Below are 25,618 nucleotides of genomic sequence, written 5' to 3' on the forward strand. Positions count from 1 at the left end.
AATGTTATACAACCAACTTGAAAGTTTTTCATGAGAAGTGGTATTTAAGTAAAGGAATTCACCACAAAATAAGCAAAAGGAAAGTCAAAAAACAAAGTATAGCCAAGATCTATCTAGAATATTGGCATCATATTTATTATAGCTGGCTCGTGTTGTGTGCATGTGTGTCTCTGTGAATTTTTATAAAAATATTTACCTTGACGTTCCATAAGAAATAAAGGATCTTGTTTGGGAATTCTGTAAATGAGTGGTGGTTGAGAAAGGGTATAATATAGGACAGTGGTTCTCAAACAATCGTGTGCATCAGAATCATCTGGAAGGCTTGTTAAAAACACAGATTGCTGGACTCCAGCCCCAGAATTTCTAATTCAGTAGGTCTGGAGTACAGCCTGAGAATTTGTATTTTTATTGCATTCCCAGGTAATGCTGATGCTAGTGAGGAGGACCCTGAGAAAGAATATGGGTTTCCAGCACAGCTAGCCCATAGAAAGCCTGTGTGCACCCTGTGGGAAGATGCAGCCACTCTGGGACACCTGGCATGTGAGCTGTGATCTGGCAGGCTTTAGCCCCACCTCCACCCCTAAGCCAGGTGACCTTGGTAGCAAGTGCAGATGATATTGTAACTTTCACTTTGAAATTAGCATAATTCCTGGCTCCATTTTATGCTTCCAAGTGCTCCTACCCCACTTCTAATTTGGGATCTTTTGCTATCTTCTATGTATCTTTATAAGAATATCTTAAATTTGTTTAGAAAGATGTATTACCTTCATTAAATACTTAATAGATGGTAGCACTTAATGAATATTACCCTTTTCTTTACGACTACCCATTTAAAAATTCTGATTATTGAGATAATTACCTTTAAATGATCATAGTTCTATTTCGGTTAATCCCATCCTTGGATTGTCCCTCAGCATTTGGTTTACATTGTAGGCTTAAAGTGTGAAACAGACATCGATGAGTGCAGCCCACTGCCTTGCCTCAACAATGGAGTTTGTAAAGACCTAGTTGGGGAATTCATTTGTGAGTGCCCATCAGGTTACACAGGTAAGGGGAAGGTCTCCTGTTTTCAACAATATAAATCTTTGAATCATTAACATTTCATCACTGAGATAAATTTGGAATGTGTCAAAGATACATTTATAGAAATTATAAACATATTGAAGAAGCATATTTTCTAATATTACTTATTTGCATTGGGAAAGTGTTCTTGTCCTTTTCTGGTTATGTAAGGAGAACAAGATATCAATATGGCAGTATGTAATTGCTTTATAAAACAAGCAGGCGTGTTCCCATCTTTGCCAGCTAGATGTGTGACCTTGAACAAGACATTTAACTTCACTGAACCTGTTTCTTCATTAGTAAAAATGGAGGTGAGGAAATGACAGAAAATATGTAAAACCTATTACAAATACAAGGTCATCCCCAAGCTTTTTACTAGTATTTTACTGAATTTATGAAGTGTGTATGCCAATTTCTGTGGATGTTCATGTGTGTGTGTGTGAATGTGTGTGTGTATAATTATTACTAACTGTGGACTTCAGGCGCATGTATCCTTGAAATTGTTATGGACCACTATGCCTCTCCTTTTAACTTAAATAAATACATATTTAAGTGTTATCTTATTTTTTAGCATTCAAAATCTTTGTCTTTATTTATAACTTAAATAATTTCAACTTTTATTTTAAATTCAGAGAGTACAAGTGCAGGTTTGTTACATGGATATATTGCATGATGCTGAGGTTTGGAGTACAGATAATTCCATCACCCAGGTAGTGAGAATAGTACCTAATAGGTAGTTTTGCAGCCCACACTGCCTTTCTTCTCCCCTCTAATAGTATCCAGCATCTATTGTTCCTATTTTTATTCCATGTGTACTCAATGTTTAGCTCCCACTTTAAGTGAGAACATGCAGTATTTGGCTTTCTGTTCCTGCTTTAATTCACTTAGAATAATGGCCTGCAGCTGCATCCATGTTGCTGCAAACGACATGATTTTGTGGAGTTTTTATGACTACATAATATTCGATGATGTATAAGTACCACATTTTCTTTATCTAATCCACCATTGATGGGCACCTAGGTGTATTCCGTGTCTTTGCTATTGTAAATAGCACTGGGATGAACTTACAAGTGCATGTGTCTTTTTGGTAGAACAATTTATTTTCCTTTGGATGTATACCCAGTAATGGGATTGCTGGGATTACTGGCCAACCATATGCAGAAGAATGAAACTGAACCCCAGCCTTTCACCATATACAAAATTTAACTTGGATGAAAGATTTAAATGTAAAACTTCAAACTATAAAAATCCTAGAAGAAAACCTAGGGAATACCCTTCTTGACATCGGCCTTGGCAAAGGATGTATGGCTGAGTCCCCAAAAGCAATTGCAACAAAAACAAAAATTAACAAGTGGGATCTAATTAAATCGAAGAGCTTCTGCACTGCAAAAGAAAGCATCAATGGAGTAAACAGAAAACCTACAGAATGGGAGAAAATATTTGAAAACTATGCATCTGACAAAGGCCTAGTATTCAGAATCTATAAGGAGCTTAAACAAATCAACAAGCAAAATACAAATAACCTCATTAAATAGTGGGCAAAGGACATGAACAGACACTTCTCTAAGAAGACACATAAGCAACCAACAAACATGAAAAAAAGCTCATCATCGCTAATCATCAGAAAAGGCCAATCAAAACGACAATGAGATACCATCTCACACCAGTCAGAATGGCTTTTTTTTTTTTAATTTTTGTATTTTTTGAGATGGAGTCTCGCTGTGTCGCCCAGGCTGGAGTGCAGTGGCATGATCTCAGCTCACTACAACCTCTGCCTCCCAAGTTCAAACAATTCTCCTGTCTTAGCCTCCCAAGTAGCTGAGACTACAGGCACATGCCACCATGCCCGGCTAATTTTTTGTATTTTTAGTAGAGATGGGGTTTCACCATATTGGTCAGGCTGGTCTTGAACTCCTGACCTCAAGTGATCCACCCACTCCAGCCTCCCAAAGTGCTGGGATTACAGGCCTGAGCCACCGCCCCTGGCCAGAATGGCTATTATTAAAGAGTCAAAAAATAACACATGCTGGCAAGTTATAGAAAAACATGGATCACTTATATACTTTTTTAGGAATGTAAATTAGTTCAGCCACTCTGGACAGCAGTTAGGAGATTTCTCTAAGTGTATATCTTAAGAGTCGCAGCTTCCAGCACCTTCTCACAAAAATAGTTCAGAAACAGTGATCTTATTCTCAATTCCCTTGTTAACCCACATTATAATTATTATAATATTGATGATATATTCTAATAAAATAGACTAGGATTTACTACTTTATAAATAGTAATGACCGCATAATATTATTATGGAGAGTACTGAGATCATCTAAATCATCCAGCATTGTACCTAACTCATCATTATTATACTAAAAAGATATCTGATTATATATTTTAATACGTGTGGGTATATAATTTTCTATATTTTAAAAAGTTTAGTAAAATCCTGATAACATTTCAAAGGAACCAGATTCTAATAATTTTATTGTGTATCTAAAAACAACTTCCATAAAGACATAAAAATGTTTAACATAACTTACAGTAGTAATCATTTGGAACAACTCATATATTTTCTCTATTTCACATCCATGCAACACTGGTAGTCCCAGGCTTATGAAAAGATATATTGAGTTTATACAGTAAAATTGCATTTCATCTGGAAGTGTAATTTGAAAGTTTATATATAGGGAGACATTTTAAATAGTCAAAGTTGCCCTTGAAAATCCTTAAAATAAGCCATCAAGTAGAGTGGACTTGATATTGCACTTGATAAAGTGATAGCATACTCTATCAATTATAGTGGACAGGCATGCTGTTTAGAAATATGCCTATTTTACCTCAACAACAGAAGAAATCATTTTTGTCTTATGAACACCAAAGCGTGTGGCTTGCATTTAGGGGCCACATCACACATATCTTGAAACAAATTTCTCTCAGCTTATATTCTAAGAGGCCCACATGCTGTGAGACCAACTGCAGACCAGCAGACTCATCACCCCTAACCAAGGGTGTGTATTCAACAGCTGGAACCACATCCAGATTGCTTGCCTGGTTTCCATTTTCTTTCTCATGCTCTTTCCTCTCCACCGTCTGCCTATGGTTGCATTTCCGTAGACAGTATTAAAATTATGCACCTGTATCCTACAATTCTTTATTTAAAATTCCAAATCTCATATTAGCGACACCTGGTGTTGAATCATAGTAAAAACTTGTGACAAGAATGGCAGACACATACTATGAGAAAAGTAGAACCAAGTTTCTAAATAAAATAAATATACATTTACTAGATGTGAAATGTATTATGTATTTTATTTATTAGACATTAAATTTATTTTGTGGATTTACTGTGAAAAAACAAGTGTTCATAATGGTCTGTATGAAAGTGTAGATTTTATGTTAGATTTACTGTTCTCAAAAAACAACTTTTATTATGAAATTTCCTTTTAGCATATTTTAATGTCAAGGTACATAAATTATTAGATATGTGTTACATAATGTCATGAGTTATAAATTTAAGCATCCTGAACTCTTCAACCCAACGAGTCTTTGTACGTCTTTTCTTGAACATGAAGATTTATGGTTCTAGGCTCATTTCTGTGCCTGTCCTTGGCAATGTCACAGACTTCTTTGGACTGTTTCTAGATGTGTAAAATAAAGGCTATGAATAACATTAGTTGTTCCCAAATTATGTTCACACAAAACATGGGACAGCTGCACAGAAATTTGGCTGTGTTTCCCTAATTTGCAGAAGAAAATGAGTTATTTTCTTCATTCAATATATTTCTCCCATAATTTTTGCCAACTTTGTAACTGTAATGCTGTAACTGTTACCACTTAACTCTAAAGGGAATAAACTCAAAAAGAGAACAACTAGCAAACAAATAAGGAGAAAAAATTTAAAACAAAATCATACATCTTTTTCACTAAAAAAAATATGGTCAGATATTCGTGGTTATCATTTTCCATTGCATGCTGAATATGTTAGGTTTCTTGCTAGAAAAATTTTGCAGTTCACAGAATAGAAGAAACATTTTATTTCAACATGTTTGTCACAAACATGTTAGCCATGATTTCCAATTTCCCTATTCCAATGCCTGAACAACTTGCTTGGAAACTATTGGTCTTAAAGTCCTGTCAAGTTTTCTCCAGCTCAAAGATGAATGATTCTTTGCAGGTCAGCGGTGTGAAGAAAATATAAATGAGTGTAGCTCCAGTCCTTGTTTAAATAAAGGAATCTGTGTTGATGGTGTGGCTGGCTATCGTTGCACATGTGTGAAAGGATTTGTAGGTAAGATGTTTCCAGTCTTCCTATGTTGTCTTAAAATCTTGTAAACCACCACAAATTAGTACATTTCTTAACATATATATTAATGTGAATTTTTGGATTTTATTACTGTATGGTGATTATGTAAGAGAAAGTCCTCATTTTTTGAGGAAATACACACTGAGGGGTTTGGGGTAAAAGGGCATGCAGGTCTGCAATTTACTCTCAAATGGTTCAGCAAAAAATAATTTGTGTATGTGGTGTGTGTGTGTAAAGGCAAACTTTCAAGAAGGAACTGGAGACAAATCATGTAATATCATATTGCAAACAGATGTACAATAATATGGTTTAAAAGTGTATGCTTAATTTCTAAAGAGTAAATCCAAGAAAGTGTCCAGTGAAGGAAAAAGGCAAGATCAAAGAAACAGGCAAGTTTTGAATGGAATTTACTAGCTTTATTTCTTAACATTATCTCAATTAGATGTCTATTACCAAACTTAATTTCAACAAAAAGTAAGATTTAAAAAAGCAGATTATCGGCTGGGCATGGTGGTTCATGCCTGTAATCCCAGCATTTTGGGAGGCCGAGGCAGGTGGATTACTTGAGCTCAGGATTTCAAGACCACCTCGGCCAACATGGTGAAACCCTGTCTCTACTAAAAAAAATACAAAAATTAGCCAGGTGTGGTGGTGGGTGCCTGTAGTCTCAGCTGCTCAGGAGGCTGAGGCAGGAGAATCGCTTGAACCTAGGAGGTGAAAGTTGCAGTGAGCCGAGATCGCGCCACTGTACTCCAGACTGGGAGAGAGAGCAAGACTCTGTCTCAAAAAAAAAAACAAAAAACAGATTATCAAAAACTCAGAGTCCACAAAAAAATGACTTACAAAAGCCAGAGCCCATTACAGAATGGATCTCAAACCAGTTTGATGGGCTCCACAGCCTCCATTCCAATCCTCTAGAAGCAGCATCCTCCAGGGAGTCAACACTTTAGTTACAGTGTTCCCAGGGAGTTAATCATTTGGGCTGTTTCTCTTCCTTCTCCATCCTCAGGCCTGCATTGTGAAACAGAAGTCAATGAATGCCAGTCAAACCCATGCTTAAATAATGCAGTCTGTGAAGACCAGGTTGGGGGATTCTTGTGCAAATGCCCACCTGGATTTTCGGGTACCCGATGTGGAAAGAACGTCGATGAGTGTCTCAGTCAGCCATGCAAAAATGGAGCTACCTGTAAAGACGGTGCCAATAGCTTCAGGTAAAAGGCTAAGTCTGATTCTTTTCACTGTTTTTATTTTTTAAACTATTCAGTGATAATGCAGCCTTTATGGAGCATTGCTTTGAGTCTCAAGTCAGTCATTCTCAAATGCTGGCCCGAGGATAGGCTACAGTTGAATATTCCCACCACCATTTCTGCTTCACTAAGCCTGAAGTAGAGCCTATCATTTTAAAATAGGCAACCTGTTATGGCTTAAGTTTCCCCATGATTCTGATGCACAGCCATGTTTGGGAACTAACGTTCTATGCTTGGGAAGTCATAAAAGATGAAATATAATTACTCAGAAGCAAATACAGTAGTACTAGACAAAGCCCATATTTTAATTATTTATTTATTTTTATTTTTTTATTTTCTGAGATGGAATTTTGCTCTTGTCGCCCAGGCTGGAGTGCAATAGCACGATCTCGGCTCACTGTAACCTCTTTCTCCCGGGTTCAAGCGATTCTCCTGCCTCAACCTCCCAAGTAGCTGGGATTACAGGTGCCTGCCACCACGCCTGGCTAACTTTTGTATTTTTAGTAGAGACGGGGTTTCACCATGTTGGCCAGGCTGGTCTTGAACTCCTGGCCTCAGATGATCCACCTGTGCTTTAGCTAAAGTTTTTACACCAGATAAAATCAAAATGGAATCTGCAATCATACTGTGATAGTGCTCATCTTTATTCTATGTCCATGATTTTCAAACTTTTTTTTTTTAGTTTAGTAATCTTTGGTTCAAAAGAAATCTAACATGAATGTAAAAAAGTAAAATAATCAAAGCTAAGCTTTTGTGGCTGAAAATAGTAGTATTTGAGGGGCAGAAAGACTATGTCTCCCTGAGGTAGCTCTTAGGTGTCAGTAGAATACAGTTTGAAAAACAACCCTCTCCTGTTGTCATTATCAAGACTATCCCATTCCATCCCCCACTCTTTGCAGGGAAGTACAGAAGACAGCACATCTGTAGTATACAAGACAGATTTCTCTTGCTTGCAAAATTTTAGAAAACTGTATTGTCCTCAAGATGCTGCTGGTTTTATAAGTTTGCAAAAGTAAAAACCAAAAAGAAAAAAAAGATCTAGCCCAATTGCAACATTTCCCAATCCCCTTTCTTCTAGTTCAGCCCCCTTCCATTACCATCCTCCCACAAACAGCCAAGGCGCTATCCAGAAGAAATAAGAAGGCAACTCTGCCAATGAGACTTTCACCTACAATGTGGAAATGAGGTCTTATCATGTAGCATCGCTTTCTCATGGGTGTTTGACATTTTCGGGCATATAGTACATAACTGTAGACAATGAGAAATTTCCAGATGAACAACAAGAGTTCTAAACTCTTTCCTGGGTTTAAAACGATTGATGAATACCAAAGTTGTCTAAATCCTAACTAGAAGAAAGGTGAAGGTACACGCTCCCAATTCAGAAGGAACATAGGTTGTTGACAAAGTGAATCTATTTCATAGATGAGGATATGATAGTGTTGTAATGACACCAAACACAGGAGGATAAAGGTGAGTGAAATTATAGTCAAAATAGATTTACCATCAAATGCAGAGACCCAGTAAAGATCCCTCAATTCCAACTGAGATTTTGTTTACATCCCCCAAACACCAGTTATTCCTGTTAGTCACTGTTAGGTCAATATCAAAGAGGTCTTCGTATGACATGCTAGTAACAATAACATTAACTCGCATTTATTGGACCAGTCCTTTTAAATTACAAAATATTTCAGTCACACGGAAAATTACAATAATAAAAGTCATGTACTGATCACTGTGATTATCAAACCTTAGTATTTTGCCATATTTGATTCACATCTTCTGTTTTAAAGACGTAAGTTTTAAAGGTAGGGCTGGATTCCCTCCAACATAGACACATGCATACACACACGCGCGAGTGCGCGCACACACACACACGCGCACATACACACACACACATTCACTTTCTTCCCCCAGCAGTAATCACCGTCCTGCAGTCTGAATATGTCTTTCTTATTCAGGTTTTATATTTTGCTACATATATGACTTCTATAAACAGTATATAAGTTACATGTTACATAAGTGGTATCATAACATACATATTCTTTTTGCAATTCGGTTTTATTTTCCGCTCAGCATGATATTTTCAAGTATTATCAAGGAGGTTACATTTGGCTTTGGTTTGTTCATTTCAATTGCTCCTTAGTATTCCATTACATGATGGAATTAACTACACCATCATTCATTTTCTCATTCTCCTCTCCATAGACATTTAGAATGATCCTGCTATGAACATTTGTTATATGGGTCCCTGTGCACCTTGTGCAATTATCTCCTAGAGCAGAAAACAAGAAATGGATTTATAGGGCTCTGGGAACACAAACTCTCAACTTCTCATGACATTGCCAAATTGTAGTCTTACTCACTATATGGGACTTCCTATTTTATGACACTCTTGTCAACATTTGACATTACCAGATATACTTTCCATTCTGTTGAGTTTAAAATGGTTTGTTGCATAGCACAGAAACTATATAGCATCCTGATTAAGAAAAAGGGTATAGGTTGATTCAAAACCCCACTCCACCACTTGGTAGCAATAGAACTTGGGTAAATTCTTTAATCTTTCTGAACCACAGTTTAGCTTATCTGTAAAATGGGAATAATACTAGTATTACCTCATTGTTATGAAAATTGGCTTAACATATAAAAGCCTTTAGAACAGCATTTGAACTTTTCATATTTTTCTGAGAACTCCTATGAGGAGAGAAACCACAATGTATGAATTATATTTCACCTGTACCAGAACTACTTTCTACTTTATTTTTGCTACTGCACATTTCTAATACATCTTGTCTTACATAGATTTAATCAAGTGAACTGGAAAAAGTAACCTGCAATTAAAGCACTGTTTTGGTGTAGAAAATGTGTTCCAGCATTTCGATTTTCAAAGTCTTTCAAGATAAGATTATCATAAATGGGAGACTTCCTACAACTGTTCTAATTGTTACAACATTTTGTTTTCTTTCAGATGCCTGTGTGCAGCTGGCTTCACAGGATCACACTGTGAATTGAACATCAATGAATGTCAGTCTAACCCATGTAGAAATCAGGCCACCTGTGTGGATGAATTAAATTCATACAGTTGTAAATGTCAGCCAGGATTTTCAGGCAAAAGGTGTGAAACAGGTATGTATCAACTCAGTGTTATTAATAACAATACTAACAATAGTAATATAATAACAATAATACCAATTTTGCCTGCACCAAGCAGTGCCCGTAGGCCAAAAACTATGCCAAGCACTTTGTACTCATTTAATCTTCACAGCCATCCAACAAACTAGGTACTACTACTATTATCTTCAGTGGCACAGATGATGAAATTAAAGCTTAAAAATTTAGGGGGGAAATAGAGAAAATTGAATTTAGTAGAACTCTTCATGTTCTACTTATTTATAATAGAAATGATACTTTGATAAGCCGCTTGACTTCAGAGGTGAGAATCCATGGACATGTTTGAGAATCAGCAGATCAAATCTAAATACTTTCTCAGGAGACTGGAGTCTTTTAGCTGTAAGACTTGTTTTATTGAGTGGTCTGTGCAGGTTTGGGGCAGAGCTGAATTGCTTATGAAATAGGGAAAAGCCAGAGCCTTGAGTAGGGCAGCATGTTGCCCTTGCAGCACCTCCTCCTTCTCTCCTGTGACATCAATTACTTCCTCTCTACTGAGTCATTCTCATCAGCATACAGACATGCTTTAGTATCTCCTGGCTTTAGTAGCATTTCAATTTCACCTCTCCTTCCAACTACTTCCTGTTTCTCTGCTTCCTTTCACTATTGAATGCTTTTCCTATCTTATATACTCACTGGTTATTTTATTTAAAAGAATGCACTATGTATTTTGTAAATAATATGTATTTAATTTTGAAACTGCTTCTTAGATAATCATATTCACTGAAATGAGCTTCTTTGACAATAGCACTGCTTCCTCTGACAATTGGAAATGTCTTTCAAGTGCCACAGTCTGCACACTTTTCTTATTCATTGCAGAACAGTCTACAGGCTTTAACCTGGATTTTGAAGTTTCTGGCATCTATGGATATGTCATGCTAGATGGCGTGCTCCCATCTCTCCATGCTCTAACCTGTACCTTCTGGATGAAATCCTCTGACGACATGAACTATGGAACACCAATCTCCTATGCAGTTGATAACGGCAGCGACAATACCTTGCTCCTGACTGATTATAACGGGTAAGCAGAAGTGTCGGGAAGGCTATGCTTAAGACCTTATCTTGGAACTGAATTAGAACTGACATTGAGGATGGGAAATGGGAAAGTAGAGGGTCAGGTGTTCCCAGAAAACAGCAGGGTGTCAATAATCAAATGGAGCATCTGAACAAGTTCTGTAAGAAGGTAAATTTTTAGTGATAATACCTCAAACATGTATTGTGTTTTGCTGTTTACTAAGTCTTTTCATATGTATTACTTCATCTGATAGTCACAATGACCTGAGGAGCTGTGCCCATCTTATAGACAGTGGAATAAAGTTTCAGAAAGTCTAAATGACTTGCCCCAGATCTCACACCTTGGGAGTAGCAGGGCTAAGTCTCAAACTCTGACTCAAATACTGATGCTCTTTCTTTTATATAATAGGATCTCTAAAAGTTAAGGGATTTCAGTGACATCATTGACCTTGGGAGACAAGTGTATTGCATACAAATCAGTATACAAACTCAGTGTGCATATTTTTTTTAGAATGCACTAATTCCAACTCCAGGGCCCCATCGCCATGGGTTGTCAGGAGAGCCAACCTTAGTTGTACCCAGAGTCTTGCCAAAGAGCCACAGACTTGAGCAGGACTTCCATCGTTGGCCAACTGTCCACATTATTTATCACTGAGCTGTCCACTGACCCAGCATTTGTGGTCCCTTTAAAACCACTGCTTTTTTAAACATGTGAAATCCTTGGCAAAACTTCAGGTTCATAACTTCAGTGTGGTTGATTCTGCGGTGCACCACATGGCCTTTTCCTCTCAGATCCACTGAAATCGTTGGCCTACTTATGAGCAGGTTGTTGGTGTTCAAAACCCACTGAGCTTTTTTTTCTATCCCCAATCCAAGGGAATCTCACTATTCTGGTAGAAGTCACCCATCCTCAAATACTATTCTTCTTAATGTACTTGATCTGTCAAAAACAAAAATCCAAGAAGTTTGCAAAAACCCTCCTTTGAGACAAAATATATATAAAGAGAGAATTTGTCACCTCCTTGAATAAGGAAACTGGAAAAATGCAGAAAGGAAACCATTAATATTGCAAAAATATTATTTTTTCATAAACATCTGTAAACAGGATCTGATAAGATGCTGGGAGAAGTGGTCAATGAATTTTTATCTCCATTATCAACTTTCTCTAATTGTTTCTTTTTCTCCATTTGATTTTGAAGACTTTTTACTTTACACTGCTTATTAGCTTTGTCATTTCCCTGAATGACACAGTTATTGGAAACATCTTCTGGCTGGCCATCCTTGTTGTTTCAATTATTCTTTTCTTTGGATCAGCATACTTTGTCTGACATATGACTACATGAGCAACTGTCTTAGTCCATTCAGGCTGCTATAATAAATAGCATAGACTTGGTGGCTTGTAAAGAACAGAAATATATTTCTCACAGTTCTGGAGGCTTCAAGATCAAGGTGCCAGCATAGTTAGTGTCTGGGGAGGCCCTACTTTCCTGTCCACAGATGGCACCTTCTTACTCTGTCTTCACATGGCGAAGGTGCAAGTGGTCTCTTCAGAGCCTTCATGACCTAATCACTTCCCAAAGACTCCGCCTCCTAATCACATTGGTGATTACATTTCAATATATAAATTCTGAGAGCACACAAATATTCAAACCATAGCAGCAACCATCAAACAGACTAATTGTTTGTTTGATGAAGTATCTATGAAACATCTGAAATTTGTTCTTGGTCTTAAGAAACTTACATTCTGGAAGAAGGATGTCAGTTTGACATTTACACAATTCTCACCCTTTCCATTCTTGACTCATTCTCTCCAAAACAGCCAGTTGGTAAATTCTCTCAAATTGGAGCAACTTCTCTTGGCTCATCCTAAGACTTTTTCCTACCCCTCAGTGTTTAAGAAACACAAACCAATTTTCAGTGAGCTACAGTAAAGTATAATTAGTAAATCAAATCTGCTTCTACAAAATGTGACCAAATGGAGAAAAAAAAAGAGTAATGGATTTACACAAAGTACTTTACCCACAAAAAAAGAAAAAGAAGAAAAATTGTAACATGCCCCACAGTAAGGATTGCAACATATGGCTAATGACTACATTCCCTGGAATCTTTCTCTCTACAGCTGGGTTCTTTATGTGAATGGCAGGGAAAAGATAACAAACTGTCCCTCGGTGAATGATGGCAGATGGCATCATATTGCAATCACTTGGACAAGTGCCAATGGCATCTGGAAAGTCTATATCGATGGGAAATTATCTGACGGTGGTGCTGGCCTCTCTGTTGGTTTGCCCATACCTGGTATGTTTTAACAAAATGAGTATAATTCTGTTGGACTCTAGAGGTGATGCTGCTTAAATGGACATCAGGTTTGCTAGCATTGTTGTTCTTGGTTTCAAACAAAGATTAACAGCTATCTCTCTCATTTCCTACTCCCTGATTATCCTAACTGTGGGTTATTAGAAGCTTTTTTCCTAAGTAAGCTGTTTGCCTCTCTGTGTGAGAAATGCCTTTGAAGATCTACATTAAGACTACCAAGAAGCATGCTGAACTAGCAGCTGGTTGCTAAACTGTCTTCCAAGGAGATTAATTACTGGTATTTTTTGTTTATTTTAAGGATTGTTTTGTTTTGTAATCAGTATATAAGCAGGACCACTGCTATCCATCTTTTATGGCCCTTTTCAAATAGATCTTGGCTTGTCTTCTAAAAAATACTTTTTAATAAATATCCCAGGAGTTTTAGTTTGAAGAATTGCAAACTAAATTTCATTAGGTGACCCAGGTTCTCAGCATTGTACATGGCAATAAGCTTGTTCTATCTGGATACATCTATAGAAGTATATGCATATGACATTATTTTTTACTTTGCTCATTTGTTTCAGGTATACTAAAGGAAAATTAAATAGACAAAAATGAATTAAAGTATTAGAAACTGACTAATACATTCTAGAAGTAAGTTGTATGAAACTAGGATACGTATACTAATAAATATAGCACAAAAATACTAAACTTCATAAAAATGCGGTGAGATGACCCTTGCGAAGCCTCAAATACAATACTTATTTTATTTATTAGAAATTATTGGCCAGGTGCGGTGGCTCACGCCTGTAATCCCAGCACTTTGGAAGGCTGAGGAGGGTGGATCACGAGGTCAGGAGTTGGAGACCGCCCTGGACAATATGGTGAAACCCTATCTCTACTAAAAACACACAGAAAAATTAGCCAGGCATGGTGGTAGATGCCTGTAATTCCAGCTACTCAGGAGGCTGAGGCAGTAGAATCGCTTGAACCCAGGAGGCGAAGATTGCCGTGAGCCGAGATCATGCCACTGCACTCCAGCCTGGGCAATGGAGAGAGGCTCTGTCTCAAAAAAATAAGAAAAAAGAAAGAAATTATTGTCCATGTATTGTATCACTTTAATACTTTGAAGATCCATGCTGATCAAACCAAAATTGATCTACTTGTGAATGTAAAGAATACGTCCTAAGCACTCACTAGGAGAGCCAGGCACCTATGCAAGGCACTGGAAACCCAATGGTGGGCAAAAGTCGTGTGGTCCCTGCTCTCCAGATGCTTTTATTGTGGTCAGGGAGTGAGGTGTTCATCACATAATCACACTAAATGATGTGTAATTTCACACTGAGGCAAGCACTATGGAGGAAAGGAACATCATTCTATGAAAGCCTGTACCCAAGGAGCTGATGTAGAATGGGGAGTCCATCGAGGCTTGTGGATATGTCCCTAACTCTCCAGGATGATCAGGCACTAATTTAGTGAAGGAGCCTGGGCCTTGTTGAAAGCGCTAGAAAAAGATTGATGTATCTGAAATGCAGGCTGAAAGAGGGAAGGCAAGGCATGCAGGTAGAGAGGGCGGACATGGCCAAATCACGTAAAGCCATGTGGTGTAGGTTAAGGATTGAGGTTTTCACCCTAAAATCAATAGGGAGTTACTGAAGCATTTTAAGATGGCTGGGGGAGATGGCAGGAAGGGCAGCTTAGGTGGTTCTGGGCACGAGCAGAAAGAAGTAATAGGGTGTATGTGAAAATTCCTAAACAACAAAGAGGTTTCCAACCAGAGGACAAAAGGACTCCCCAGTGCAGGGACAGCACTGAGAGTTAATAACTGAACTCTAAGAAGCATTTATTATGCTTCTCCTGGGAGGGAAACTTGGGACAAATGAAAAATAAAAGAGAAAGCCACTCTTCCTTAAACCCCAGAATAACTGAAGAGAGGAATGAAACATACAGACAGATCCTTGGATGTGTATCCACACACTGAGCATTTGCCAAGCGCCAATCCAGCCAGTAAGGCAACATCTGAGTGTTGAGGTTCCAGAAATGGAAGACCCAAAGGACAGAGCTGTAGAGTCAAGGACACATGCATTTTGTTATGAGGAGAGGGCAGAGAAGGAGGCTCAGGATGTTTAATGAATTTAGGGAGCAAGGGTGATTTATAAAGAAATGGATTGGGGAGATTAATTTGGAGGGGAAGGAAAGAGAAACACAGACAAACTAGAAACATTAGGTTGTTGTAAGATGGGAGTATTGGGAGATTAATATAGAGGCTGCTTTTGAAAATCATATAATTATTTCATAATACTAGGGCAATATCTAATAAGATAATTTTGATGAAATCACTCTTGATAAATTTAAAACGTGGTCTATCATCCTTTGCTTCTTTGTAAAATATGCTTGAACAGGAAGCCAGTGCCAAAACCGAAACTTCCTTGTAATACCATTTATGCCTAATTACCCAAATATTTTTACAAAATTTACACAATATTTTTGTCACAATGATCATGTGAGTTTAATAGAGTAGTTATGCTACTATTTTAGAAATGAAGAAACAGAGAATTCCGGACGAGTTAAAATGAGTCTCTCAAATTGCATTCCTATGGCCTAACTCTTTTAATTTATGGCTGTGCCCTTTTCATGGCCCCTTCTGCCTTCACCACTTAGATTAGCTTATTGATACATGCCCATAGATGGAGCAGGTGTAGGACCATTAGAAGCTGTAGCACTCAGAATGGAAGAGGGGACCTCAGGGGATGTGGATGGACACCCTCAGTATCTACCATACACATCACGCTATACAGTTCTTTCTGGCATTCTACCCACTCCTTTGCCTAGAAACTCTCTATATCTTCCTTCTGCATGAGATTAACTCTTAATCCTCAAGATCCAGGTCTGAAAGATTTCCCTGAGCCCAGCCCTTTCTCACTGAGCTTTTTCTTTCAGTTCTTCTTTGACTCTGCATGCCTCCATTGCTGCATTAACCACACTGTATCGGGAAAGTATTTATGCATGAATTTTCCCTTAGAATTATCATCTCTTAGAAGAAGAAATGTTTTTTCATCTGTCTAAGTCCAGTGCCTGGTATTGTCGACAGCACATTATTGGTAGCTTCATAAACATCTGCTGAATTTAACCAGCCTGTGTCTTGAAGGATGAGTCAGAAGAACAGGGAAAGGCAGCTCAGACAGAAGGAGCTCTGCGTGCAGAGGCAGGGGGCCATGAATGGGGTTTGTGTGAGGAAGAATGGTTGGCTGATCCCCAAAGTAGTAGCATAGTGTATATAGAAGAGAAGAAAAGGAAGACGTGATAAAGAAGCTGAAACATAACATAGTGTTGGGCTGTAATGAGCCTGTTTATGTTCCCCAAGAAATGCACATTTTCTCCTTCAGTGAATTAACAGACATTAAAGGTATTTCAAAAGGAAATGGCATTATCAAGTGAGGTGGGGCAGTGGTTTGTGTTCATTTCATTTAGTGTGTTCTTGTTTTCAACTATCTCTTCTCTAAGTGGTGCGATTACAGGTGATTTTTATTGACTTCATTTTATGTTATTTTCATAATGAACGTATATTTATTTTCTGGTTAAAAAAAGCATTTTTATCTTTAAAATATAAACAATGATGGAAGAGTAAAAAGTAGATTGAAGGAACAGGAAAATAAAACCAAGAAACTCTTACAGTAACCACCTAAGGAAATAGCTTGCTGACCAGAGGCATAAGGATGGCCAGGATGTTTGAGAATCCATAAATATTGCAGAGTTCCAATTGACACCCTTCGTGGCTGTCTTAGTCTGCTTGGGTTACCATAAAGAAATACCATACACAAAGTGGCTTAAATAACCAACATTGGCCGGACGCAGTGGCTCACACCTGTAGTCCCAGCACTTTGGGACGCTGAGACAAGTGGATCACCTGGGGTCAGGAGTTCAAGACCAGCTTGGCCAATGTGGTGAAACCCCGTCTCTACTAAAAATACAAAAAAAAAAATTAGCCGGGCGTGGTGGCAGGTGCTTGTAATCCCAGCTACTCAGGAGGCTGAGGCAGGAGAATTGCTTGAACCCAGGAGGCAGAGGTCGCAGTGAGGTAAGATTGCACCACTGCACTCCAGCCTGGGCAATAAGAGTGACACTCTGCCTCAAAAATAAAAAAATAAAAATACCCGAAATTAATGTTCTTGTAGTCCTGCAGGCTAGAAGTCTGAGATCAGGGTAGCAGTATGGTTGGTTCCTGGTGAGAGCCCCCTTCCTGGCTTGTAGACAGCCACCTTCTCACTGTATCCTCACATGGCAGGGAGAGAGAGAGCAAGCTTTCTGGTGTCTCTTCTTATGCAGGCACTAGTCCCATTACGTGGGCCCTACCCTCATGAACTCATCTAAATCCAATCACCTCCCAAAGGCTCCATCTCTAAATATCACCATGGTGGGAGTTAGGGCTTCAACATATAAATTTGGCGGGGACACAGTTCAGTGCATAGCAGTGAATGACTGGCTTCAGTTTGAGTAACCAAGTTTATTGAAGAGTCTGTTAGCTAAAGTAAGAATTCTAAGAAAAGGAGTTGGTGAGAGGGGAAAAGATTGTTTATATGGTTTTCGACATACTGAGTTTAAGGTCTATGTTGAATTTCTAGTCACAAAAATACAGCTAAAGATATAGGTGTGATACTGCTTTATATCAAATTGGCAAAGTTGTTTTTAGTGACACCATAAAACTGGCTAGGATTCAGCATAGCAAACCTGTGTATAGAGCACTGGCAAGTATGTAAGTTGATACAGTCTTTCTGGGAAACAATTTAGAAACTCGTATCAAAAGCCTTAGAGAAATTCTTTGCCTGCGACCATCAGTTTAACTACCAGAAATCAATCTAATGGAAATAATCAATAATTCAAACATATGTATAATTATGTATAAATAAAGTGGTTTATCTCAGTGTCATTTTAGTATTAAACTTAGAAACAAGGCCAACATCCAGTAATAAGGGGTCGTTTAATTAATGAAGCAAATTATGTTTTGTTGTCCATTCATGTGTTAAAATAGCATAGCTAGACCAGGCGTGGTAGCTCACATCTGTAATCCCAGTACTTTGGGAGGCTGAGGTGGCTGGATCACTTGAGACCAGGAGTTGGAGACCAGCCTGATCAACATGCGTGGTGAGGGTGGGCAAAACCCCATCTCTCCTAAAAATACAAAAATTAGCTGGATATGGTGGTGCATACCTGTAATCCCAGCTATCTATTTGGGAGGCTGAGGCGTGAGAATCACCTGAATCTGGGAGGTAGAGGTTGCGTTGAGCTGAGATCGCACCACTGCACTCTAGCCTGGGTGAAGGAGTAAGACTCTGTCTCAAAAAAAAAAAAAAAAAAAAAAAATAGCATAACTACTAAAACTCATGAAATGAGAACACGTCCAAGATGGTCTCACAACATCTTCAACAATATTCAAACATTCTGTATAGTATGATACTGAGTTACGTGTTTTAAAATACCTCACACATACATACACATACACTAAAAAAAACTGGAAAGAAATACAAAAAAACTATTAAATAATTATTTCTAGGTAAGAGGAGTTCTTTATAATTTATTTTAAAAATTTTCTTCTGTGCATGTATTAACTTTAAAATTATTAATACAATTTAAAAACACGTAGATTGGGAAATCATGAAGGAGGGATCTTTGGACATAGATTGACCAACAAGGGAGATCAAATTGAAAGAGTAGTTGACTTTGGGGACTTGAGGGAAGGGTGAGAAGTGGGTGAGGGATAAAAGAATACACATTGGGTACAGTTTACACAGCTCAGGTGATGGGTGCATCACAATCTCAGAAATCACCACTAAAGAAGTTATCCATGTAACCCAAAACCACCCGTTCCCCAAAAACTATTGAAATAAAAAAAAAAGAGTAGTTAAAGGAAGAAAGTCATGGGGTAGAATCTTGGGATCACTTCTAAGAGGCAGGCAGAGAAGGGAGACTGAGAATGAGCAGAAAGGTTCAAAGAAAACCAGGAGAGAATGCTCTGATAGAAATCAAGCGTAGTGTAATCAAGTCAGGCTCCTGGCAGGAAACAGGTAGCATCACTAAAGTGAGTTTAACGAAGGGCTGTTTTCAAAGGTGTAAGCATGGTTAAGAAGACCAAAATATGACAGTAAAACACATATGACTAGCAACAACAGATGGTTGTAAGGGATGGGCCTGAAGTGACAAGGGTTAGGCATTGTTGCCAGAATTTAGGAAACTGTAGTGCTGGAGAGAATCCCCTGATCTCTTCAGAAATAGAAAAAGCCACTCCTAGTTGGTTGCCTGGCAGGAAGGGATACAGGAGTTTCAAGTTCTCTCTCATCCCTTTTTCTTATCTCATGCTGGCTCTTCATTGGCCAGAAACAAAGAGAAGACAGGGGACAAGGAAGCTGGGTGATGCAGCTCACGGGGACAACCGTTGGGACACAAAGCTGAGTGGAGAAGGGTGGAGGGCAGTTCTGGCAGTGCAGACACAGACTGTCCAGCACACCCAGAAAGGCAAGTTGAATAGGATGAAATGCTTAACAGAAACAGCTGATACAGAGAAGTCACAGAGATGAATACTGAAATTTTTATTGAATTTGGCAATTACAAGATGCCTGGCAACTTTAGAAAGTTCCCTGGATTTGGCGATAGAAATTATATCATTGTAGCTTAAGGAATAAGAAAGATAAAGAGCAGTCACTTCCATGGAGGTGATTTTCTACAAGAAAGTAAGCAAAATAACACCTAATTTGTCAACATAAAATATTATATGCATATATATGTATTGAATACAGTTTTTGTAGTTACAGGTTTATAAATCAACATTCTAAATCCTGTCTATTTTTAAGTTGCTATATAAAACATTGAATTTGTTCTTATTGATAAAACCTGCAGTAAATTTACAGAATTTTGCTTTTCAGTAATTTTCTTTCATTTATTTGTATTAGTCATGCTTTCATTAAATTTATATTTTAGGAATAACAGACCATCAGGCCAGTTTTCCTCCTTTTCTTTCTCTTTCTCTCTCCTTAGGTGGTGGTGCGTTAGTTCTGGGGCAAGAGCAAGACAAAAAAGGAGAGGGATTCAGCCCAGCTGAGTCTTTTGTGGGCTCCATAAGCCAGCTCAACCTCTGGGACTATGTCCTGTCTCCACAGCAGGTCAATTCCATTTTCAGTGTATGACAGTAATGAGATGCAAAGGTACAAACCTAGTAAAAATGTGAACAGCCTAATGATGACATAACTTATTGTAAGCTCTTGGTTATCAGAATTTATCACCAGTATCATTTGATGCTGTGGTTATAGATGAAGTTAGGCAGAAGTTACAGTAATTTTCAGTGAACACCCTTTTTAGTTTCTTGGTAATATTCTTAAATTTTATTGGAAAACATTTTAGATTTTGCAAAATAATGTTCTCCAATAAAATTTAAGAATATCACCAAAGCAGCAGGAGAAAATCATAAAGAATAATGCTTCAAATCCCTCTGACTGAAGATGCAGAAATTTAAGGCTGGCACAAGATCATCCATAGAGAGCAACATACGACCTAGTGGCTAAAACCAGCCTAGAGTCAAACAGCTGGGGTTCAAATCCCAGTCTTACCCCAAACTCACTGTGATGATTTTGAACATGTTATTCCATCTCACTGAGTTTCAGTTTTCTTATCTATAAAAGATAAATAGAACTACATAGCAGAGTTTTGACAAGATTGAACAAAATACTACATATACATTTGTGGTATTATTTGGCCCATAGTAAAGGCTTAATAAATGTTTGCTCTTATTATTACAGAGGCTGAGCCTCTAAGAATCTCTAAGCCTCAGCTTCCTCAATTCTGTGTCAGAGGTCAAAGACATAGAATGAAGAAGGGGAGAGCCTCTACAACCCCTTAACAAACCACATGGCTTTACATAGGGAATTCTAGGTGTAGGATTCCAAAATTTCAGGCAACAATGAGTCTAGTGGGAGAAGTAGCTGGGAGAGGGAATGATAGAGCTGGGAGAGAGGGAAACGGAAGAGAATCTCCTGCTGCCCCTGAAATCATACCTGCTTCCCTCCACCCCCATCTCTAAAAAATCTGTGAATGTTTTCAATAGGACTAAATTAATGTATAATAACTCCATCTTAATGGAACAAGTAAGGCTTATCTAAAGTGTTATTAAACTTTCAGGTGAAGTCATTGGCTACCTCCTGCCCAGAGGAACTCAGTAAAGGAAACGTGTTAGCATGGCCTGATTTCTTGTCAGGAATTGTGGGGAAAGTGAAGATCGATTCTAAGAGCATATTTTGTTCTGGTGAGAATTTCCTTCTTTCATAGACTCCACTATCTCTTGACCACCCTGGGACTGTCTAGCAAAAGAAGACAATTCAGAATTCTCTATCGGTCCAATCGTATGTGACTGTCAATCTACTTTTTGTAACTAGTAATTCATATTTACCCTATTTTTATCCAAAGGATTTGTTTTTTTAATGCAAAAATATATTCTGTATAACAAAATATAATTAGGGAGGAAATTTGGATGAAAGTAAAATAATATCAGGAAAATTAGAGAAGAGATGAGGTTATTTTTTTCAAGGCCCACCGACATACTATGCACCTGTTTGAGATGGGGTATTCTTTTGGTTCTATAATTTGTAGAAGGTATCTAGGAACAGGTAGCACAGGGAGAAAAGCGATGGATGTTGCAATCTGCACACTAAAACTGAATGATCAAAACTGTATCATAAAATCAAATTTATTTAAATGAGTTTCTTAGACTGTCCTAGAATTTATGACTTTTGATAACTTACAAGAACATTTCATTAACATTCCTAAAATATTTTGCAAGAGGGAGAGTTATTGACTTAAATGCTTTTTTTTTTTCTTTTTTTTAGTTATTTTGCTTGCCAGTGATCTGGTTACATGTTAACTTGTTTTCACATCAGTAAGGTGGCTCTCAAATGCTGATACAGAATACAGTTTGAAATCATTGACTTGGTGATGCTACCACTATGCCGCTGACAAGCTCTGCACCGGTGTTCTTTGCCCTCAGATTGCCCACGCTTAGGAGGGTCAGTGCCTCATCTGAGAACTGCATCTGAAGATTTAAAGCCAGGTTCCAAAATCAATCTGTTCTGTGATCCAGGCTTCCAGCTGGTCGGGAACCCTGTGCAGTACTGTCTGAATCAAGGACAGTGGACACAACCACTTCCTCACTGTGAACGTGAGCTGCCTTTCTTGAAGCCGTTTCAGTGACTTTTGAAAAATATTGAAAACATAAGAACTCTTTTCAGGAATGCTAGACAAAGAGTGAATACTTCACAGTAGCAAATATACCAAATATTCATTGAACCTTTTCTTTGTTTAATGAACTGTGCTGGGCATCATGAAGGAGATGGGTGATTAGGATCCAAAGGGACCATTTGTGCATGCATCCAAGGTGATGCAAGGAACTGAAAGGGTTGGAAAGACACACCCTACAGGTAGAGGCCCAGAGATAGATGGGTCATTGCTGGAGGGGAAAACAGGGAGAGCCATCTTCAGTCGAGTGCATTCATTCATTCATTTATTCAGCAACTTTTAAAGTACCTATTATGTGCTAGGCACTGATCTAGGTCCTGGAGATGCAGCAGTTCGGGGGAAAAAGCTCCTATTCTTATGTAGTTTACATTCTAATAGGAGAGACAGAAAAATAAGTAAATATAATATTTATTTATAGTAAATAATAAAGGTAAGGGCTAGAAGCAAGAGCTGTGAAGAAAAATAAAAGAGGCTAGGAAAATACAAAGTGTGGCCAGGTGTGGTGGCTCACATTTGTAATCCCAGCACTTTGGGAGGCCAAGACGGGCGGATCGCTTGAGCCCAAGAGTTCAAGACCAGCCTAGGCACATGATGAAACCCTATCTCCACAAAAAATACAAAAATTGGCCAGGCGTAGTGGTGTGTGCCAGTAATTCCAGCTACTCAGTAGGCTGAAATGGGAGGATCACTGAGCCCAGGAGGCAGGCAGAGGTTGCAGTGAATTGAGATTGCACCACTGCACTCCAGCTTAGGTGACAGAACTAGACCCTATCTTAAAAAAAAAAAAAAGTAATACAAAATGAGGGTTAGGTGGAGGCTAGACTGCTATTTTAGATAAGCACCTGTTACCACCTGATATATTCACCGTTTTGGTTTTTTTTTTTTTTTTTTTTTTTTTTTTTTTTTTTTTGCCTATCTACCCCACTAGATAATAAGCTCCATAAGGCAGGGATTTTGTTTGTTTGGCTCACTGCTGTAACTCCAGCACCTAGAACAGTGTCTATGTGTTAGGCCATTTTGCATTGCTATAAAGAAATACGTGAGACTAGGTAATGTATAAAGAAAGGAGATTTAATTGGCTCACAGTTCTGCCGGCTGTACAGGAAGCATGGTGCTGGCACCTGCTCAGCTTCTGGGGAGGCCTCAAGGAGATTTTACTCATGGCAGAAGGCATCAAGAGTAGGCACATCACATGACAGGAGCAGGAGCAAGAGAGACAGTGGAGGGAGAGGTGCCACACGCTTAACCAGATCTCATGAGAACTCACTCACTATTGCAAGGACAGCACCAAGCCATGAGGGATCTGCCCCTATGACCCAAACACCTCCCACAAGACCCCAATTCCAACATTGGGGATCACATTTCAACATGAGATTTGGGCAGGGACAAATATCCAAACTTTATCAGCGTCTAGTGGGTAAATGTTTTTTGAATAAATGAATTGCATGCCTACTGTGAGCCAGGCAATGTGCTAGATGCTGAGGGTTCAGGCTGCTGCTATCCCTAGGACACCCTCAGTCTGATGTTTGCATTCAGTAAAAATGTCATGCTTAACTGAACTGCTAGTTTAATACAAATAAAGTGTTCTTGGAGTATTTTGCTCTTAATGTCGTTGTCTTCTTCCTGGTCACCTTACAGGCATTAGCTGTGGGGTGCCACCTCCTTTGGAGAATGGCTTCCATTCAGCCGATGACTTCTATGCTGGCAGCACAGTAACCTACCAGTGCAACAATGGCTACTATCTATTGGGTGACTCAAGGATGTTCTGTACAGATAATGGGAGCTGGAACGGCATTTCACCATCCTGCCTTGGTGAGATAAATGTTGGCAACTACTATGTGAGATTATTCTAGCTCTGTAGATGACAGTCATCCCAAATTCCTGAGGTTCTTGAGGCATTGCTTTGTTAACTTTATCTCATCCCAGTAAGCTCTGGCCAAGCCATAGTGACAAAGCAGCTGTATGTAGAGGTGCCAGAAATGTTTTAAATTTTTATCAGGCTCCATATTAAGACTATATTTATATATCCCTGTCTTATACTTGCCCACCTATAAACTAGGGAAATAATAGCTTTTATTGTATATCTGCAATGTGATTATGACTGTTATATTTAAATTCTATAGAAATATATGAAGTGTTGTGCATTACGTGATATGTAATGATTTAAAAGTAAAAACAGATGTTTGATACATACGGAAAAGGAATCAACTTTAATATTTATAAGCTGTCTTCATTTTAGATGTCGATGAGTGTGCAGTTGGATCAGATTGTAGTGAGCATGCTTCTTGCCTGAACGTAGATGGATCCTACATATGTTCATGTGTCCCACCGTACACAGGAGATGGGAAAAACTGTGCAGGTAACCAATACATGTAGAACTAAAAGTTCCTAATTCCATTCTTTTATTCAAGTACATATTTTAAGTATATGTTATTTCTAAGTGAGATAATTGTTTCAACTTCAAAGGGCATACAGGTAGGCAGATAAGAAAAAGTTCTTACAAAAGACACATCAGTAACAACTAAAAGTGCTTTAAAGTAGCATTGTGCCTCCCCCAACTTCCCAATTTCTCAGAAACAAAACTGACAGCCAACTATGATGCTACAATGTTGAAATGTCTACATAATACAAGAATAATAGAGTGGATATAGAAATATAATCAGTGACATCCCTGCCTCAGTCAGAGCAAGGAAGATGCTTTATCACATCTTCACTATCAATATCTTTCCTCTGCCTCAGTCACATAAAATTATATCATTGAAAAAAAATAGACATCTTGCCTCCCCAAGACATCTTGCATTACAATATTTTGAAATAGCTTTGATAATACCAGATCATCTCTCAACCCGTTGTTGTATTTCTTCATTTGTTGTGAAGAGTAACTCCTGGAAAACAATAAGATGTCTATATGAACACACCATATAAACAGTTCTTTATTTTAGTTATTTCATGTAATATTTTATCAGGCACATTTTTGATGTCACAAAATAGTTTGAGAGCAGGATTTTAATTCCTGTTTTATAATTCACTTTATGGATTTTCCATAAGTAACTTTTCTCTGTATGTTAATATTAGGTGATATTCACTATGGAAAACAGTTTAATAAGCATCTTTGGACATACATCTTTATGCTTACCTCTGGCTGTTTTCCTCAAAATCAGCTCATAATTGCATTTACTTTAAGAATTTGTTTAAACTCCTTGACTTATATAGCTCAAATGGCCTTTGAAAAGATTGATGCGATATATCCTCCTGTTTTGAG

The 25,618-nt window shown here is 38.2% G+C and overlaps 1 protein-coding gene across 1 annotated transcript in view; it reads left to right on the plus strand.

The window, feature by feature from the left end:
• Positions 1 to 25,618, plus strand: part of SVEP1 (sushi, von Willebrand factor type A, EGF and pentraxin domain containing 1) — a 207,484-nt gene that overhangs the window by 124,618 nt on the left and 57,248 nt on the right. The window contains exons 22-32 of the mRNA XM_003810882.7: positions 934 to 1,047; positions 5,231 to 5,344; positions 6,369 to 6,570; positions 9,575 to 9,732; positions 10,594 to 10,795; positions 12,908 to 13,083; positions 20,110 to 20,234; positions 21,247 to 21,370; positions 22,109 to 22,279; positions 23,995 to 24,168; positions 24,596 to 24,715. Of these exons, the coding sequence (XP_003810930.3) occupies positions 934 to 1,047; positions 5,231 to 5,344; positions 6,369 to 6,570; positions 9,575 to 9,732; positions 10,594 to 10,795; positions 12,908 to 13,083; positions 20,110 to 20,234; positions 21,247 to 21,370; positions 22,109 to 22,279; positions 23,995 to 24,168; positions 24,596 to 24,715 (1,680 nt within the window). The remainder of the gene's footprint in view (positions 1 to 933; positions 1,048 to 5,230; positions 5,345 to 6,368; positions 6,571 to 9,574; positions 9,733 to 10,593; positions 10,796 to 12,907; positions 13,084 to 20,109; positions 20,235 to 21,246; positions 21,371 to 22,108; positions 22,280 to 23,994; positions 24,169 to 24,595; positions 24,716 to 25,618) is intronic.

Source organism: Pan paniscus, chromosome 11 (assembly GCF_029289425.2).
Source record: "Pan paniscus chromosome 11, NHGRI_mPanPan1-v2.0_pri, whole genome shotgun sequence".
In the NCBI taxonomy this organism is placed as follows: domain Eukaryota; kingdom Metazoa; phylum Chordata; class Mammalia; order Primates; family Hominidae; genus Pan; species Pan paniscus.